The 21,052-nt window shown below is 39.7% G+C and overlaps 1 protein-coding gene across 1 annotated transcript in view; it reads right to left on the bottom strand.

Moving 5' to 3' along the window:
- Positions 1 to 21,052, bottom strand: part of LOC137605450 (transmembrane protein 163a-like) — a 57,360-nt gene that overhangs the window by 3,264 nt on the left and 33,044 nt on the right. Inside the window, exons 3-8 of the mRNA XM_068330152.1 lie at positions 8,986 to 9,029; positions 7,916 to 8,007; positions 6,267 to 6,363; positions 2,316 to 2,427; positions 661 to 802; positions 1 to 583 (exon numbers count right to left, since the gene is read on the bottom strand). The exon at positions 1 to 583 is cut by the window's left edge and continues 3,264 nt beyond it. Of these exons, the coding sequence (XP_068186253.1) occupies positions 523 to 583; positions 661 to 802; positions 2,316 to 2,427; positions 6,267 to 6,363; positions 7,916 to 8,007; positions 8,986 to 9,029 (548 nt within the window). The 3' untranslated portion in view covers positions 1 to 522. The remainder of the gene's footprint in view (positions 584 to 660; positions 803 to 2,315; positions 2,428 to 6,266; positions 6,364 to 7,915; positions 8,008 to 8,985; positions 9,030 to 21,052) is intronic.

The following is a 21,052-nucleotide window of genomic DNA, read 5'->3' as shown; positions in this document are numbered from 1 at the left end:
AGATCAACCCAGAAAGTCTCTTGCCGTGTGAACTGTCATGACATCCAAACATCAATTTCTGCACGTCCAGGTCAGACAAATCCAGAGCTGCTGTTGGCTTACAGGAATGTCAGTTGTTTGGCTTTCTCTCTTTCTGGTTGTAAATATTTTAACATAAAATTTAAACATGGACATAAAATGAAGTCGACTGGTATGTTTTCTGTCCTGAAGGATCGTCAATCGTGTCGTTTTTCTTCAATTACCTCTAAGTTGCTGCGTTTGTGTGAATTCATGTGCGTCTTCTGATTATCAATGCATTGTGTGCGGACTATTCAACATGTGTGTACCGTCTATCTGTGTGTGCGTGAATGGGGAATGTAGAGTCCATGTGTAACTTTGTATATCGAAGGAAAAATACGTAACAGACAGAAAAGCGCAGAGGACAGGAGGCAGCTAGGTGTGTTGTTGTATGTGTGTGTGTGTGTGTGTGTGCATATGTGTATGAACGTTAGTGTATCATCAACACACACATACACACATATCTCACTCAAAACGTTCATAGTTCCTCGTCTGTCTCACTCTGGGTACCATGTCCTTCAGGAGTCTGTGGAAACATGTCAAATATGTCTTGTCAACAAATTCAACAGGAATAAACTGGAAACTGCTGTGGGTTGCTCTTACTTGACGCCATATGCCCAAATGATCAATCCAATGACGACTCCGATAGTGGCATCCAAAAACCAGACTTCAGGATGGTGCTTGAAGATTTCTGCACTGAAAAGAATGGAAAATCCCAAAACAGCACCGACCAGCGAGTTAAACCCTGGAGAAACAAAACCATAAAAGAAATAACATGTTTGTTTCTGTACTGAATGTTTCTTTTTTTCAGTTGACTCCACTTACATGTGTTTAACTAATCCTGAATCTTGATAATGAGCCATGACAGAATTTATGTAAATGCTGTCGAAAAGTAAGAATGTGGATTCCACTGTCATATTTGCACAGTAATAATCATATCATTAGTCAATAGCACACACACGCACGCACGCACGCACACACACGCACACACACACACACACACACACACACACACACACACACACACACACACAGACACACACACACACACAAAGAAAAAGCTAGCATGGCTATTTGGCTATTTGAATACCAACAGCTCTACAGCTAAATTTAATGTAGTTGATCCACTATGGCAAAAATTGCATGGGGCAATATGTACGAGCAAAAAGCCAGCCATATGTGGGGAGTGATTTCTATGATTTTCTAGTCTGCTGCTAGCAATATTAATTATTTTTCCTACATAAATATGTGAATGGAATCTTGAAAGTAAAGTAAATGAGCTAATTTCCAAAAATAACTTTTAAGTGTGGCACAGGGAGTTGTAAAGCATTAAAAATAAATGTAGTAGACTGCAAAGCAGTAAATGTACAGTATGTACTGAATCTGAGCTGGGCTGCTTTTATATAATTACATTTCTCCTTGTGTGAAAGCCAGCACAGTAGGTTACTGTCTGGCCTGCATAAGTGTGTAGTCCTGTGGGAAATAACACCGTGCTCTGAGAACGCTAACCTCAGGTTTATTGGATAGATGCTACGACTGTTTTGAGACCTGAGGACAGCAGCATGCAGCGTGTGCGCACGTGTGGTGTGCTTTTTATCACACGTGCGCGTGTCCATGAACAGTTGGTAGGCTGCAACCTCGTAGTTCTTTCAGTTATATGAGAATGGTCAGGTCATTGAAGCAACCACAGACCACAGATTGATGCTTTGTTTTTTAGACTCAGATTCAGAATGATTAGATTAGATTCAGTTTACTTTAAGTTTGTCATATTTTTAAATGGTGATAACACCATGTTAAAGTCTTGAGTAAAGGCTTCATATTCTCTCCCGTATCAGACACATACGGTGATTATAAGTGTGTACTGTTGCTGTTCTGGTTGAGACAGTCATCAGCAGGAGACATGGAAATTCATAACAGTATTATCCGAAGTATAAGGCGCACTTAAAAACCTTTAATTTTCTTAATTTCTTATAATCCAATGTGCCTTATGAATGAAAAAAGTTTTAAAATAGACCATTCATTGAAGATGAGTTCTCAGATGTGTTTTATAATCCAGTGCGCCTAATAATCCAGTGCGCCCTATGGTGCGGAAAATACTGTATTGTCACCAAAAGTCTAAAGTAATGACTAATGTGGAGAGTGTTCACTTTATATTTAATCTACTCACAGTTTGACAAATCATTCGTAAAGACTGCCTTTAATGCTATTCATCCACTTGTATTTAACTGTGTTTCAGCATTTGTGTATTTTCACCCTACCATCAGTGATAAGCGCCCGGCTAGTCAGCACTCTTCCCAGCATGAACTTGGCCACAGCCAGCAGAGCACACAAGATCCCGCTCACTATAGATACACTGAAGAGGAAGTCGTCCTAAACAAAGACAGAGAAGTGAATTATTTACGTGAGACTGTATGCTGAGCCACGTTTGTTGATGACAAAGAGGAAAAGAAAAAGAAAGCAACAAAAGGCGTCCGGAAAAAAGAACCTCTGAAAAGGACCAACCTCATCTGCCAGACAGAATAACTCTCGAAGCTATAAATAATACATATATAGAATATTAGTGCATCAACCCAAGGTCATTCTGATGCTCATGCTAAGTGATTTAAGGGTTTGGCATTTTCAAGTATCAAAAAGAGTCACCAAAAAAATAACACTTGACCCCGGAGCGTCTCACTATTGGATTTAATTGGTCCAACAGCTGCAAAAAGAGACAAGAAGGGAAAAAGAAAGGAGCCACCTGACAATAAGACACATTTGAGGGAAAGATTTTCATCCAATTTTTCACCAGACACCTTTTTTCAATACTAGTGGCTAATTTCGAAGCAAATGTGACATTCATAGGAGCTTTTTTCCACCCTACAGAGATATTGTGTACAGTGGACATTATCAGAGCACAAAAAGTAATGCAGCCGAAGAGAATTCAATGTTCAGCACCTTTTTACAGTATGCTTTCCCTATTTTGGTAATTTTTTTGAGAATTATTGTTATTGATAATTAGTACAGATGTCTCTGTACTAATTAACCCTAATCCTAACAAATACACCCAGTACACAAGCAGGGAAAGTAAATTTCCTCTCTCTGTGTCAGATCGCCTGCCATGAGACAAGCAGCCCAGGATATGATGCAAATCAGCATTCCAGATTTTCTTCACCGCACGGCTGTTAAATATGATTTCACAATTCAACTCTTGAAGACAAAATCTGATTTCATGTAATATCACATCACAACATTCCTCCTTATCTTCGTGTGAACAGAGAAATACATCATAGGAACAAACAAAATTGAGGAGATCAGAACACACAGTGAAAGACATTGTGGTTAAACTGGAGATTCTATCTCTCTTTGTAAACAATCCATTTTATTTTTCATTTCAGAATTTCTGTCTGGCTCCTTCAGTCACTCACAGGAGCTTTCCTTCAAATAAAGCTAAACTAAGCAGCACAGTATGATGAATGGTGTCTGGCTGCTGTCATTTCAATGGATACAGAGAAAAGGATGAAATGAATAACTAAAATAAAAGTCTGAAACAATAATACAAATATGGTAATAAGGACTGAAAGACCAGGTGAGCTGGCAGGGAAGGTCAGACAAGGAGACATCATTTATGAATGATGAAAAAGAGTGGACAGAAAGGAGAGAGAGAGATATATAAACTCGTCAAAGACGACAGGCATGAAATGAACAGACGTAAAAATCCTTCATCTACATTTCAACCCAAGCACACCAGCGACTGTATCTCACATATAAAGATAGAGCCACATGTCTGAGACTACTCTCTCTCACACAAACTGATAATCGGTTGGAAGTGGTTTTTAGGCCAGGACAACTCTGTAAAAACTGTGCTGAATCAATCAATCAATATGCAGTTCTTTCACAGTGCTGAATAGAGGCCAAAGATGCTTACTTACGTAGAGAGGTGCCCGTGTTTCAAGCATAACATTACATTTAAAACTAAAAATGAATCATTATAAAGTAAGACAGGGAGTCTTGGAGCTAAGATTATAGGTACAAAGAAGAGAGTGAGATGGTGAAGGAAAGAAGTGGCAGAAAGGCGGTAACAGGCTCTTGCTGGTGTCAAGATGGTCCTTTGAGAACAGACACCCACAGTTTCTTTTGACTTAATGGCAACGGACCATCAAACAGTCTGCAGGTGTAGCCAGTCTCTCCAATCTGCTTCTCAATCAGCTTCATTTTGATGCTTTAACCCATTGGATTTATCGAGTTTTAGTGAGTTATTTTCTTTAATAACAATTAACTGAACTCTGAAAATGTATATGAAGATCCTGCACATACAGGAGTACAGATACTTTCATTACATCCGTTCCTTTAAATACAATTTATTTTCCTGTAATAGCACATTCAAATGCCAGAAGGCATGTTCAGATAAACCCACGACACATGACAGCGAACCCATATGAGGTGCTACTCTAAATTTATCAACTTGATAAGACACTAAATGAGGTGAAGCTTCTTCCCTACCATTTAAGTAAATAAGTAAACTTCAAACACTTCTGGGCTTTGTGAATCCTGCCTCATAAACATTTAGTGACAACAAAAAAAGGCTTTATAATGGGTGATATACTGTATGACATTGCTAATTGTACAGTCTGTCTATTCATACATGTGTAAGGACAAAAGTCAAAAGGAAAGTGTTGGTATATTGATTACTAGCCAGCTTATCAGTAACATTTGTGCCACCAGTGCTATAGTATATAAAAATCATCGCTCCATTCATGTATATATTCCCTGTGCAAAGGGATTCGTCCCAAGATGACCAATGATAAGGACAATATCATAGGGTACTCCCGCTTTATTGCAGTGAACAATGCATAGTCCACGGCAGCATTCCCACCAGGGAGTCTTGGCTCAAACTGACTCATCTTGGTATTCGGTATACATTTCTGTCATCCTCACATATCTTTCACCTCTGGCAGGTGGGTTACCCATAGAGTGGTAACTAATCTCATGAGGTTGTCCCACCAGATGAAAGGCTGGATCATTTTTGTTTCACATGTTAGCGATACTTCCATGATCCCGTGATTTCTCTGCTTCTTCATGAGGTCATTTATGGAAATCCACATACAACATGTAGCTGTGCAAATATGTTGTTATTTGAATTAATTTTTTTAGATACTGAACAATTAGGTGCAACACTGTCCAGACATTGAATGTTAGCATTAGAATAAACAATACATGAGCAGATTTTGCTTTAACTTTAAACGTAATTTTAGAATTTGTCCAATAGTGTCAAACAATGTTTTATAAGCACATCTGTGCCTGTGTGTACATTGACACACAGCACAGAAAATGGAATGCATTGGCCTACTTTAAATCATTTTCATTTTACTTCAGTAGTTAAAATCATGAGTGCAGTAATGATGACAGTTTAGACAGACTGCAACATGGCAAAAACATGGATACAACCACATAAAAAGAACCAGATCACAGCAGTAGCATTTCTTTTCTCTCACAAAAATATCGACGGTTTATTATAGAAGATATTTGGAGATTATGAAGCACTACTGTTCAAGATTAAGCCTTTTAAAAATATGTCTTTCTCTCTGTCATGGATTTGTTAAACAGATGGATGGTGGCGGTTAAATCATTTACAAACCAAACAGGAGGGCTCAAAACTCAATAGACAGCAACAGAAAAGCTATTTTTAGGCCCTATTCCTGGCTGGAACATCTCCAATGCAAGGTGTGAGTGGTGGTGAGGGGCATTTCTGATGTGTTTGGCTGAAATGAGAGTCTGTTAATGTTTGCACTGAGCAGAAAAAGGCACAAAAGTCAGGTGGTGGGTGGTGGTGGTGGGGGGGTGAGGGGATCCAATGCAATCTAATCCACTTTATTCATATAGCACAATTTAAGTAAACACAAGGTTTCCAAAGTGCTGCGCAGTCAATAGATAAAAACACAACAGACGCACCATAAAACCATGAACATGATGCATTAAATAAAATATCAAATAAAGATGGGGAGGGGGAGGACACAAAATCTCTGACGTCAGAGGAGCCACAGCGGAGGGCTATAAAAAGACACCTCAACACAGCAATGAATGGTGTGCTCGTGTCTGTGTGTGCATGAATGCGTGTCATGTGTGAATATGTGAGTGTTACATACTGTTGTGCTTTATAAACCAATGAGTCTAATGTAACACAAAATGTTTCGTTTGTGTTATGGCTAATCAAGAAATTCTGGTTCTCTTACCACTTCTGGTGGGGTCTTGGTAGCCAGATTATGGAGGGCCTTGCCAAGGATGCACAAGGAGGAGAGAACAAACAAAATCCCAAGGACAACACATGCTCTAAAAAAACACACACACAAACAGGAGGCATAATGTTAGGAAGCTGTGATCCTTTAGCTAAATACGACATAAGAAGTTTGTTCAGAGAGTAACCGGAGCGATAACCCAAACAATAAGACATGAGAACAGTCAATTTATTCTATCCTGCAAATGGATTATCAAATTAACTGTAACGAATTACACTGGTGATGGCTTTGAATGTCTTGTACACTCATAAAGGGTTTCAAAAAATAGACAAACCCCCCCCCCCCATCCCTGTTCTTTATCTTAAATTACATCCAAGGCATCCTGAGACACTGGAAATGAAATACAGGGCATCTGTAACAGCTTTATCAGTAAGAGGACAAATCCATCACACCCCTTCAATGACACCAATTTAATCTTGCATGCTAATGATAGGACTTCACACACAGTTGGTCGGTGCTTGATGTAACTGGGTGATTAAAGCGATGGTGCATGAAAATAACCACAATGACGGATTTATTGGGAAATCATCTGGTTGTGTTTACCAGGTGTCAGAAGACTGCAGTGTATTCGAGGTGCTGTGTACTGTTGTGTTGAGCAAACAATTTTCTGACTTCCTCTGGAGTGCTCAAGGTTGTTGTTTACTCACAAAATACCTGGCATAATGAGGTGAATGTTTTTGGGAGGTGGTGATATATTATACTTGCGTATACACAATCCCTTGCTCAGGAGGCAATTTGAAACAATATGGTTATTTAATAGCTCCCCATTGCTTGATTTACAGTCTCAATTCCTCTGACACATCTGCTGGGCTTGAATTATCACATCTATATTCCATCTATCTCACTGCAGAACAGAGACAGGCTTCATGTCAGGTGCAGTGAAGTGGTGGTTGTTCCTTTAATCATAATTATACCTACGCAGCCACATTTCACTGACAAAGGGCAACTTTAAAAGTCTACATATTTTTAGGAAGCTCTTCTTTCCCCAGACACACTTCAAAGCATGAGCGATAGCGTGACTCTAAATGCTAAAATGATTAAGCTGAAAAGGGTTCATGAAGAACGTCCTCATGGAGATCTAATCAAAATGACCTTATCATTCACTCCGGGCGTTAATATACTGTAATCAAAATTGTCTGCATCATTTCTCTCATTAATATTACACTTTTTAACTTCCACTGATATGAGAACTTTTGTTTGCTTATTTTGCAAGAAGCATCTGTAGGCAGGGATGAGTGGCACCATCATCGATTGAGATAAATTACATGCCGTTACGCTATCACTGAGCATGGATGGTTTGAGAATAAGCATAACGTGGAAGTTATTCTAGATCTCCACCCAACAATCATATCTTTTCATACTTTGGACTGATGTTTGCATCTGTTCCATCGGCCCCTTCTGGACCAACACATCACTAATCATATAAATAGAGAAGATGGATCTAAATGAATGAAAAGGAAATGAAATGAATGGAGTGCTCTTAAGGTAACATAGTTTCAGAAAAGTAACTCAAATTCAATCACACCACATCAATTCACCAATAATCCAACGTGAATGAAATTCAAAATGGTGTTTTTTATACTCACATATACTCTCTGTGTGCAGAGTGCACAGCTGCTGCATTGCTGTAGCGCCAGAGGACAATGATGGATGACAGGACGTCCAGCGTGGCCTCAAACTACCGCAGGAAGACACACCAAGCAAGAGACGTTACAACCGTTGTGTACATTTTATTACATCCAACTTTTTACAGTCGTGTGGAAAAGAAAGAACATGTATGAGCCACACTAGGAGATAGCATGTGTGTTTTGCATACAGCATGATCTAATTTGAGCTAAAAATACCAGCTTTAGACAGCAACGATCGATTCAGTTTAAAACCCTATGCCGTAATTAAATCATACCGCAACTTAAACAGGTCACCGCATGTTACTGAACAGATTTACTTGTGCACAGGAGAATAAAGAGTCCCCCAATCTTCTAGGTGCTTATTCAGCTATGGTTTATACACAATTTATACTTTATGTTAAACATTTAAAGATAATTTATGATGAGCATCATTGTCATCAATGTGGTTTTAAGCATTTCTCAGTATCTTAAAACAAAGACATCTCTCCTAATTTTTGTCATTAACATTTCATATTCAGGTAACATCATGTACAAGTAAATGTCTAAATGTCATCATGATGAAATAAATCGTATAATCAGCGGATGTAATCTAACCCCTTTGGCTGACTTGTATTAACTTACTGTTGTCTTCAGTAAAAGCCAGTCTAGCTCTTGCTAATTTAAAGAACAGATAGCACTGGACATTATGACTCAGAAGATTTTAATTGTATTATGCTAATCACATTTTCACTGGCCTAAGGTGTGGATGTTCTACTTTTCACTTCACCTTTATTACTTTTTAATTCTAAGGCTAATTACACTCTCAATCACCTCCACCAGATAATAACATTTAAGTAGGTGAAAACCTGTGGTTATGCTGAAAAAAGTAACATGAAGAATTTTGGCATTCACTTTGGTTTGTTGCCCAATCATTCTCTGCCACGTTACCCTGGAGACAAGGGGATCAATGCCACGGTAACAGGAGTTGTTAATAAATCACAGACATCTAGTTGATCAATGCAAATAGAGAAACAGAAGGAGGGACTCACAGCGAATCCAAAAGCTGAAGCACTGGATCTCATGAAGGACACCGCTGTGGAGACAAGCAGAAAGCAGTCAGAACTGAGCGGGGAGGTTTTATTTCAATCGGGGCAATTCGTGGCTCATCTTGTCTATATGCTGTAGGACACGGGGCAAAGAAGATTAATGAGAGTGATGAAATGAAACAGCAAAGTTGCAGGCTGGAAAGAAACAGCCTGAATGATTTCACAAAGGAGCTGCAGAGCTCGGTAAAACTTCATTTGATGTTCAATGACATCCATAGATGTGAATTAGTGCAGCTTTTTGTCTTTTAGTGTGTTTGAAGTGTTCATTCAGGTTTCCTGAAATCAAGACGGGTTCTGAACGTTCATTGTCATGCAGTTCTTGTTTGGCCCACCTGTTCTGTTCGGCCCTGTCCTTTTGCTGCACTCAGGATGAGGGCTCGAGGGACAGCATATCGGCAGTTCGATCACCATGGTAACAAGAGATTTGAGGCCATGCTGGAAGCTGGTTTGAAATACTCAGCCCATATCTTCTATTCATCTTTCTCCCTGCGTCCTTCTTCTGGCTTCTCTTTACTCTAAGATCCTAATTTCCTTTGGCACTTTCTTTTATTTACTCCTTATCCCTGTATCTCTTGTCACGTCTTTGACTCCTACCTTTGTCTATTATTTATGCTGGTTGACATTCACCCTTCTAGAGTGGCAGACATTTGTGACAGTTCATTTCCCGAGCCACTAACAAACGTCAGAAATAACTTTTCACTTCTTCTTACACTTATCACAGAATTGCTAACGCTAACGCCAGACAACACAGCTTCATTTTAGTGACAATAAAAGTGAAGAGCTGCAGGAAATAAATGGGGTAGTGCGAGAGAGCAGTCCTGTCAGACCTTTGATACCAGCAGATGGTACCAGTCAGGTTGAGAAGACTACCCACACACACTCACTCTCTATCTTGGACATGGTCATCCATAGTCTTCCTCTTTTTCTTCCTGACATGTCCTCTTTAAGTCTCACATGCAGTGGGTGAGCTGAGTATCTGGAGCTCTACCAGAACTCAAATCCATCTGGGAAGGCAGAAACTGAGCCAAAGTGAGTGTGACTTCTTTTTTAAAATCATTAATTAAAAATTCTAAACAGGGTTATCAGATGGTTGCAGACTTCTCACTGTGTGTGGATGCTTGACATGCTTCCTGTTGTATCAGATCAAATAATTATCACTACCACAATCTAAAGTCACCACACTGGTGTGAAGTCAGCGCTTGATGTCATTTGATGTCAGAAACGTGGTCTGATCTGCGATGCATGTGATACAAGCGAAACGGTTTTTCAAAGTGATATTTACCAAACATGTATTTAATCTAGCGTTGGCCTTTATAATAAGTCTCACATTAAGTGGCACAGCTTTCACAACTCTCGTGATGAGAAGACAAATGACACATGAGCTTGACTAAACAGAGACGACTGCTTTGATAACACATGAGTAAAGATGTATCCTAAAATGTATGACATTAATTACGTCTTTGTTGAAGTCAACTAGTGATTGCATGTCACGGCGTGACGGCACAGAGTGGAACCTTGAATGAGTTGTCTTCACTGTGATAGTATGATATGACGTATGTGTGTGTGTGTGTGTGTGTGGGGGGGGGGTTATAATTAGCTCCAGGATCTAAAAGCCTCTATGTGTGACTACATTCCATGAGGGCAGAGTTCAGAGCTTAAACTTGCTGCCTGATAAGCATTGAGCCATAAACTGTCATGGGTTTAACCTAGCTTTAAGCAAAATGACTTTAAGAAAGATACTCTCAGAAAAAAGATTAGCACATTTTCACAGTAAAGTGGACTAATAATTTAAAATCTGAAAAAACTGTATTAAAGTATAACAGCAAATGATCTATTTATTAATTCCATTCATTTGTCTTCTTGAAGGCAACGTGATTGTAATCATCTCATCTTCAGGCACTTATCTAAATAGTGATACGCTATAGCCTGTTCCAGCTTACTACGCGTGAGAGAAGAGGTACACCCTGGACGAGTCGTCAGTTCAATACCAGATCAACAAAAAAACAAAAACATTAAAATATAAAGAAAATTGCAATAAGTTAATAGTGAAAGACAATAGCAAGCAATACACACATCGTGTGAACATAGCAAAAAAGCTGAGCGGGACCACTGAGAACTTTTACTTAAAGTTGCTATTTTTTAAATACAGTATATACGAGCGTGGCTTTGAATGCAGAACAAAGTCTTCACATCTCCCACCACTGCTCTAACTGAGAAGAGAATATTTCAAATTGGGCAAAAAGAGGAATTTTATGAAAAAAAAAAAAATTAAGGTGGCAGTAAATCGAGGAAATAGAGGAGATGTTGTACTGAGAAAGATTTTGGATCAGAGTGGTGTCTTAAATCGAAGCTCGCATAACATTTCAAAAAACTTGACAATTGTTTTGTCCTAGTTGTAATATGTGTAACACATCATCTTCCATTCATTCATCTTCCAACCCGCTTAATCCGCTAACGTAGGTCGCGGGTGTGTAACACATCAAATTATTCAAATCACTTGGGGCTGCACTTGAAAATACAATTATGTCCTCTTCCATATTTCTCAAAGCCGAGAGCTCAAGTCAGGGATATGGAAGTCGATTGCATCACAAGGAGGAGAATAACACCTTGAGAGATTGATAATGGGGAGGATAGTGAAGAAAGAGATAGAGTGAGACAGAGAAGATGAGAGACCACTAGAAACATTATTAGGGTGTCAGGAAGACTGAAAAAGAAAAGAAAAACAGAAGCCTGTTAGTAACCAGTGATGTCTGGGCATTCAAGTAACTCATCTGTGAAGCTAAGATCACCGAAGACCTGAGACGGGGAGTTGAGCTGAGTTTCGTGCTTTTAAAGCATTATCACTCTCTCTGTCGTGTGGTTGATGTGTGTTCACCATCGTGTAACAATGACGTGCGGTCAAGGAAGGCAAGTGAGGCACGGTCTCACCTGCCATCATAAAAGAAAAAAAAGGAAAATGGAAAAAATAAATTAAATGGTTATATTTATCCAGTGATGTGTATTATATAGTTATTTTCCATTTAACGTCACTAATGTTACATTAATTTTGCTCTAAATGCAGTATTTTCACATTTACGGCTGATAAACTGTGAAGAGATGCGAGCAATGGCTCGAATAGCTGTGCTGGCATGCTATACAGTGAGACCGTAATGCTATTTCTCTGTACGTCGCTATTAAAATGTTCAAACACGTTTGCTCTGTGAACTAAATTTCCATTATTTAGCTAATTTATGTAATGTGCAATGTTTTTTGTCAACAACTGTATGTGTGTAGCGTCTTTCTTGAGTTGAGCAGCTGGGAAAAGGCACGAAGTGAGGCACGTAGTTCTCGCGTCTCATGGTGGGGGGCGCTGGTGCTCCCAGGGATTCAGCCGTGGATTCTTCTTCCCCGGCAGCAAAATACAATCTATAGTCAGCGGGTCAAGCGCAGCCATTCATTTGTTTTCCGCTCGCCTTGCCTTACTATAAAAATGGAGGATGACATATCTCAACTCAAAAAAAATTTTCACTGCTTTTGTTCAGAAGACGCGATGCATAGACTTCATTTATAAGTAAATATAACATAAAAAAACATGTAGGTAAAAACATGCGTTTTTTAATCAAATGTGCTTATTTGTGTGTTACAGTTTCTACGTGTAAATAATTCTGCTATAAGACTTTACAAATAACCCACTCACTGTCGCTTATTAACTGGTGAATAAGCTACAGTGTAGGTTTGTATATTTGTAAACATCTTCATATGATTGTGATGAAGTCAGTGCCTCACCAGTCATGAACCTCACCACACATCACTGTTATGTAATGATGAGAAGTGAATGGTTTGCAGGGAGAGGAGAGGACAAGGACAGAGACATGAGTAAAGGAGGAAATGGAGGCAGAAAAGCAGGAGAAGCAAGACAGAACAACAGTGTCTGAAATCCAGATAAAAGACCTTTAAAATGACATGTCCTACCTAGAAATTGTGAAATCTTCTTTTAGCATGAGAGAAAATATCACAATGAACACTTGATCAACACACACTTGATCAACACACCTGCTTCCATTTTCTATTTTTCCCATTTTCTCACTTCTTTACATGGAGGATTCTTAATCATTTTCTCCAGGTTTGCTGTGGTGTGCTGTGATATATTTCATGTATTGGCAGTCAAGAGCTGCAATTTATTCTGTTCTCTTTTTAAATGATTTTGTCTTATATTTTTTGACTGACACTGGATTGTGGATGTCTGTCCACTCCTGATCTGATTTACAGTAATTGCCATTTGGACCGCTCTCAGTTTCAATTTCTAGCCAGCTATTTTATAGCTGGTTGAAATAATGGGCGACAACGGGTGGGCAACTTGGATGATAGCTCGGCCAGGGGTTAGAAATGTGGAGTAGTCATCAATAAGATTAATTGAGAAAGAAATTCAGATGCTGTTTGTTAAAGAATAAAACCGAATCCTGATCCGATAAGGGTCATTTTTAATTGAGTGGGTGAGACACATATTTGTAATAGCTGAGCCCAAACCTGCCCTTTCTTTCCATCGGTATGAGGTTTCATCTTTTACAGCCTTATCATTCTGTGAGCCTTCGCCCATTTCATTTTTTTCCCATTATTATGTCATTAAACTGCTCTTAGCTCCACCTCAGTCACCTCAACGTGGGTCCTGAATCTTGTTTGAGACACAGCGCTTCACTTTAAGGCAGTTTCATCATGATATCTAAGTGAACCAATCGGATGAGAGGTATAAAATGAAAATGGTGTTTGCATTTCGTGTGTGTACAAACCCATTACCAAGTGTGTGTGTGTAGTAAATTGCTGGTTGCTGTCCATTGGGGCGGAGACTTATAATAAAGGCCCTCAGGGTCCTGCTTCCTCCGTCATTACTGGCTCTAAATGGACTCACGCTGCCTTTAATCCTCAAATATATAAAAAACAAAGACCATTATGCAAAAAGCACAAGCTATACAGCGCTCAATGTACACAGCACCTGCATGACACAAGTAAACTCTCTTAAAAGCTTGCTTGCTATACTCCCCACAGGCATATAAGGTCTTTGCCCCCTCAGCAGATACTTCCGAAGAGGCTGGGGCCATTTCCTCATCTGCAAAATATTACGTTTAATAATTCAGGACCTACCGTCCAGCTCTGCAGCGCACACTGGGCTCACCCTGCAGAAATCCTGCTGTGAAGCCTCCCGCTTCCAGTCCCCCCCTACCTCTTTTCTACCTTCTGGTTTTTGTAATCCTTTCTCTCTCATACTTTCTCCCCCTATTGTGTCCTTCATCCTGCTTCACCACAGTAAGTCATACATTGTGCCCCATCCAGTATCTTACTTACCACTCCCTATCAATGTCATCCCATTCACTTTTGCCCCTTAGTTTATCTCCTGCTTCCTCCCGTCCCTCCAACTCTTTCTTTGATTGACAGCCCTAAAAACTCCATCTTGTTAAAATACCTCCTTTCTGTGCTCACTCGCTTCTTCACTCCTTCAGTTCTCTCCTTACAGTCCAGCAGTATTGATTTGTAGCAAGACAGTAGCAGTCGAAGGGGACAGGATGTACCATCAGTGAGTGATTCTGGTATCTTGTGTGGAAATTTAAATATTCATTCTGGAAATTTTTTTAGTAGAATGACGGTACTAGAAGTAGAATGACGGTACTAGAAGTAGAATGACGGTACTAGAAGTAGAATGACGGTACTAGAAGTAGAATGACGGTACTAGAAGTAGAATGACGGTACTAGAAGTAGAATGACGGTACTAGAAGTAGAATGACGGTACTAGAAGTAGAATGACGGTACTAGAATTCGACTCATCAGCGGAAGACAAACACATTCAGGTAAAGGTTTCCACGGAGGTGACGCTCAGCTAGTGCCGGAGTATTGTTGAAAGCAGGCATTTGTTTCTATCAGAGCTTGATGGATAGATTGAATGATTATCTAATAAAAACACGACTGTGGTTTATTTGATGTGCAATTTTTGTGTTGAGTAAAAGAAAACTTTTCCAGATAAAATACCATTCTGTCTAAATAACCTCGACAAAAGCAGCTAAAATCCTCCTTAGCATTCCTTTGTTTCACTGCTTACTAAATATGAAGTAGGACTTGTCATCATAATATGACATAAACAACACCTAATTAAATCCCTGTGGATTTTATGGGTTGTGTTGCTGTATTTTATTTGTAACAATGCCATTAAAATGAAATTTCCTTCTCAACTTGCTGCAAGGAAAAGTGGACACGATGTCCACTGATGTCTGATGTCTGTGTAGCTGGAACTCACAAGAAGCAAAGAAACGCTACAATATAGAAGTGTGTGCAACAGCATGCATCTAGTCCTGTGATTCACAATCAGGCATTCATTTTACTCTTTTACTACCCCTGCTACCAGTTTAACGGGCAAGAGACAATGCCCCTCCATTATGTGTTCAACCCTTTTTGTACAGAATGTGGAGCAACAACGAGAATTGTAAAAAGGGTCCAATACTCAGGCTCACACTGAGAGTTTGGTCACATTTGAAACATTTAAGTCAATTAAAATCAACTCTAGTATGATTGCTCTGTTTGGGAAGGATGCACGCTGCCACCAGAAAGTCGTTGTGCACCAAACCAACAGACCAAGACTCCCTCAGCAGATGAGGGAGTCTTGAGTCTTCTTCCAAGTGAACTCTGACACAGTTCGGCTGAATATCAGTGCAGCGTTGGCCGAACATCCAAATAGAGATAGGCATTGCTGTCTCTTTGTAACAACTTCATTTGTGTGTGAAACAAAGGAATTCCTGCCACGATTGAGGACTCTGATGGTAACAAATCAAAAATGCGTTAATAATTGAGCTTTGAGTTGTAATTGTTTTGTAACTTCCTGTTGTTTCAGATGAAAATTAAACGTCAAGTTCAACTTTTCAGATCAACTTGGATGAGAAACGTGAAGTTTCAAGCTAACATGAGAACTGGAGGAGAAAACTCACCAGTTGAAGCTTTTTTTTCTCTTCATTTATGTTGTTTAATAAAAATTAAAAAAAACATAAGGTATTAAATGTTTTCTACTCCAACATATGGAACACACATACATTTTCCCATTTGTACTTTGGTTGATATGATACTACACCTTGAGACACTGCCTGGCCAATCATTTCATACTATACAAAATATCCCAGCAAACGACTGCAACTTTAACTTTGGTATCAGACCAAAGGAAATAGGCCAGCAGTAAACAGTTCTCTCTCTCTCTCTCTCTCTCTCTCTCTCTCTCTCTCTCTCTCTCTCTCTCTCTCTCTCTCTCTCTCTGACCTTGATGAGATGCTGATTCTCTAACCTCAGTGTCTACTTGTGTTCAGCACACAAAGATATCAACACAGAAAAAGTGAAAATGAGACACGGTGTGACAGTCACCTTCACTCACACCAAATGATGACACGATGATTATGGGATTCTTATGCATACATGGTACCTTACATGCGAGCAGATAAAAGGCCTATGTACAATACATCACGTTTTATCATGATATGTATTCTCTTCACATTAAAGACCCATGTGATATACAGTTGCCTTGGTATCATTTACAACATTCGCAAAAGCCATTCATTTCATTCATCACGCTGGGATGAGCACAGCAGACACTGGCAGGCTCAGCTGAAGGCACTGTGTGATTTGTTGGACTGAAGAAATAAGAGACTATCATTATAGTAGAAGCTGCTACTGTCCTAGTATCTGTCAAGAATGTTAACTGATCCTGTGGATGACATATTTGTCCCACAACTCACCCTCATAATGTGTGCTTCAAACAAAATGAACCCATTCTGACCCAAGTCCCCTCTCAATCCTGACTTCACATCTCTTTAACTCCTGCTCATTGTTTATTGAAACAACTGATCTGTTACTTTGCCTAAAAACGCTCTTACTTTGAGAGATTTATGGAGCAGTGATTTTTCTAGCTCCATTTAAATAATGTCATTCAGAGAAAGCTACCAACCATTCATGAAGAATGGCTGAAGCCAAGTTTCCAGAGCCCAATACACTCTTTCATCCGGCTTAAAAATGAATGGGGTGAGAAGAATAACCGGCAACTGTTTCTATTGGTTAGGATCAACTATATGATTGCTGGATCAGTATTAGGGGTGACTAAACTATTCCACACACACAGATGCACTCACAGGCATAGGAGACTTTGAGTATCAGCTGTCCTAGAGAGGTTGGCTGAAAATTGATAGTTAATTAGCCCTCTGTCTCAAGTGTGTGTGTGTGTGTGTGTGTGTGTGTGTGTGTGTGTGTGTGTGTGTGTGTGTGTGCGCGCGCGCATGTGAAGACAACCGATCACACTCATGGTTAATTAATCGTAATATAAATGTTAATTTTCTGTTTCTCATTAAGGACAACTTGTTGACACTAGACGATGCTTTGAGTGCACTGAACACTATGGAGGGTTTGTATGTTTTAAAGGATGTTCATCAAGCTCAGGAGAGGATGCAGCGGAAATCATCCAAGAACATCCAAGACAAAAAAAAATCTTGTGTTAGTGAATACCCAGCATGCACTTTGACCGAACTGAAAAAGATGTCTTCTCTAGAAACTGTGCTTATGTCAATTTCAAGATCATTTCGGTTTAGTGAATACAGACATGAATAGAGATCATGCTACTAAAACTGCAGGTCAAACTGATTCAGTCAAATATCAGGCAGCAGCTGTTTCTTTACTCCTAACTCTTGTAAAGCAGATGGTGTTTAAAACGCATGTTGGAATCCAAAAGCGAATGTCTGATCTACGCCTTCACCTTCAGATATCTCACCTTAAAATCAAATCTGGTTCAGTAATTCAATGATGCAAAGCAATGGACATCAGTGAAACTGTTAATCCACCACTTTAATAATATGTAAATGATGGTAGCAACCAGGTAGCATCCTCAGTTCAGCCTCTATAGATGATAATATAAATGATCTTGGTTAGCCTTTGTCTCTGTACCACTCCTTTATTTCTAATTCTATTTGTCTGCTGTCACTCATCTCCATTCTTACTTTGTCCACTAGAGTCCAATGCGTCGGCCTTCTTCACCCTAATCCTGTTTCCACTCCTACAATGTTCTTTTTCTCTGAGCTAATAAAACTTCAAAAAGGTGCAGAGAGGGACAGGGACACACTGACATTGGTTTCCATTATTGCCCCTCCTGTCTATCCTAAATGATAAAGGAAGAGGTGGGAATGATAGAGTCACAACCCTGTATATTACATTTCTCACACATTCTTCTTTTTCTTGCTTGCTTTCATCTCTGACTTATAGCCTTCCTCTTCCTATATACATGTCATCAGCCTGTCAGTATGGGGTTCAATAAAAGTAAGTCACGCACTAAGAGGAAAAATGGACTTTCTCAGCCCGTTTTCCCTGAGGCCACCTCACCAGTACACAATCTATTCCCAGGTAACAAATTGAACAAGGAAGCCTGAGCCAGCGTAATGGACTCCTTGCAAACATCAGTTTACCATTAATTACGGAGTAGCTGGATGTTAGCTGCTTGGGGAGTTTCAATTCTTTATAAATGTTGGACTAATTCGGAAATAAAGGAATGCTTTTTTAAAAGTCAAAGAATCCACCAGAGGACAAAGGCTAATTCAACTCCAGCCATTCCTGCCATTCTTAAACAGCCAACATACAGTCTTTGAAAGCTAACAAGGAGGTTATAAGAGGAGGGCAAGAGGTGTGTGTTGCTTTCATGGTGATGCAAACGCAATTTCATGTGGAAACCAGCTATCCAGAGCATGATCCACTAATGGAAACCAACCCCCGGCAACAGCACTGATACCACAGCCATCAGCATTAACTAAAATAAAATAATGTAACTCTGTGTCTGTGTAGGTTCTCAGTTATCCAGGTCATGGTTATCCAAAGATGTTTAAATCAATCCACTGGATTTTAAGAGAGTTTCTTGAAAATGTTTCGCCTCTCATCCAAGAGGCTGCTTCAGTTCTGAAGGTGGCTGGTCTTGTCCCATTTTATTAACCCTGTGGGGTGTGGTCAGTGCTATTCACGTAGTTGAACGATTTCATTTAACCGTCACAGCAGCAGTGAACAGTCAAAGCACCACCTTACAAATCATGTTACTTATAGAACTGTTTGACTCATGTGGTTCAGTGAAATTAATTTAGCTGCAATTAATATTTAATGACATTCATAAGGCTGTTCCCCTAAAGCAGGGAAAACACAAGGTGAGGTCTCAAGATAAAGATCAAGGAGACCAGAAACGATGGGAACGCCAAACAAGATGAAACTAGCACCTCACATGGGTCTTGATATTTAAAAAGTGGATAAAAATTTGGTCCACATGCTCGTTTCCTCAGAATGCACTTGAATGACTTTGATAATGGCTGCATTGAAAAAGACTTTTTTACCTGACAATATAAGCCATGACAATATGCAAAACAAGTGGGAAGAAAGAAAGAACGCCACAAGTAGTGATCAACTTATCGAGCAGTACCAGTGACATCTATAGCTCCCCTCCGGGTTTATCTTTCAGCTCATTAGCTCTCTGGTCCATCGCACTTCCCTGTCTTCAGCAGGAAGTGCTCTTGTTATCATTTCACTTTCAGTGTCTGAGCAGCTGAGCGGCACAGAGCTGTTTAGACGAGATGTGAAAGATTAAGTCGCGAGACTACAACTGTGTGACTAACAAGAATATCCTGGAAACACACAAACACATGCACACACACACACACACACACACACACACACACACACACACACACACACACACACACACACACACACACTTTCTCTTTCCATATTCACACCTTGACATGTTGCACTACTTCAGTTTGCCGGCTCGTCTTTGAGGGGTAGAAACAGCGAAGAGCTCCTGACTGATAAAACATGATGTGAGGCCATCCTGTAGTCACGCTGCATGTGTGCCGTTTTGACAGCCAGACATACGCAAAGATAGAAACACTCCATAGATTATGATAAAAATGCCTGCACAGTCTCCTGACTACATCAGCATTAAGTTGAAGCTTGTGCGAGAGATGTTTCTGCTCGAGTTCATCCCCTTAAAACACATTTCTATTTGTCTTCTATCTTTATTTGTCAGTTTAAACTAAAACTTGCATTAGAAGTGATTGATGATACATGGTTCTTAAACTGGAGTTTGAATTGATTCCCGTCTGGCTGGGCTTCTCTTCAGAAGAGAATCAATAGTTTCTTGTACTGCAGCAGGGTGGGATATCATACATATGTATGTAAAGCTGCAGCAAGCAACTCTGTATGTTGCTAAATGTAACCTGATGAAGGTTTGAAACACAACACCTAGATACCATTTATAGTTATCACACAATAAAATTTGAAAAGTGGGGATGGAAACGTAGACCTGATTTTTACGATACTTAAGTCATCACTGGGGTTTTTTTATTTTTTATTGTTGAATGTTTTCTCTCCTCTACGCAGCAACAGTTTTGAGTTTGTCATTTTGCCCCATTAACATGCCAAAGCCACTCAGCAGTGGTTGTAGCATCTCACCACCTGTCATATATTACATTGTAGGATAGTTAATGTAGTGTGAAGCCAAAACCCGTTCAGCATGAAGCACTGCTCGGCAGAGAGGCTGAGAGAGATAGATGGGATTTTCTTGATAGCTGGCAAAAGGTGACTCTAAAATGATATGCAAAAGTTTTGAGTCACAAAAGTTATGGATGTCTAGACTTTTTGTTTTGTTTTATTTGTCGGTGCAATATTTCAGCACAGTGAGCAGAGAAATGTGCATCCATCATCATCGCTACATTAGCTCCAGCAGTATGCTATAGCATAAGCATATAAGCATGTGTCTGTTTTAGCATTCATAATTTACCCTTTCAGATATGATGATTGAAGCTGTGCAACAACCCATGTATGAACACATGGTATCATGTGGACGTGTAAGGTTTAAAGCGGAGCACAGGTGTAAGCAAACGCAGACACACACACACACGCACGCACGCACGCATGCACGCACGCACGCACGCACACACACACACACACACCTAGCAATGCAAGCCAACGTAATTCCCAGGATGAG

This window comes from Antennarius striatus, chromosome 12, assembly GCF_040054535.1.
Source record: "Antennarius striatus isolate MH-2024 chromosome 12, ASM4005453v1, whole genome shotgun sequence".
Classification (NCBI taxonomy): Eukaryota; Metazoa; Chordata; class Actinopteri; order Lophiiformes; family Antennariidae; genus Antennarius; species Antennarius striatus.
The sequence above is the reverse complement of the archived record's forward strand: the minus strand, read 5'-3'. Positions and strand labels throughout refer to the sequence as shown.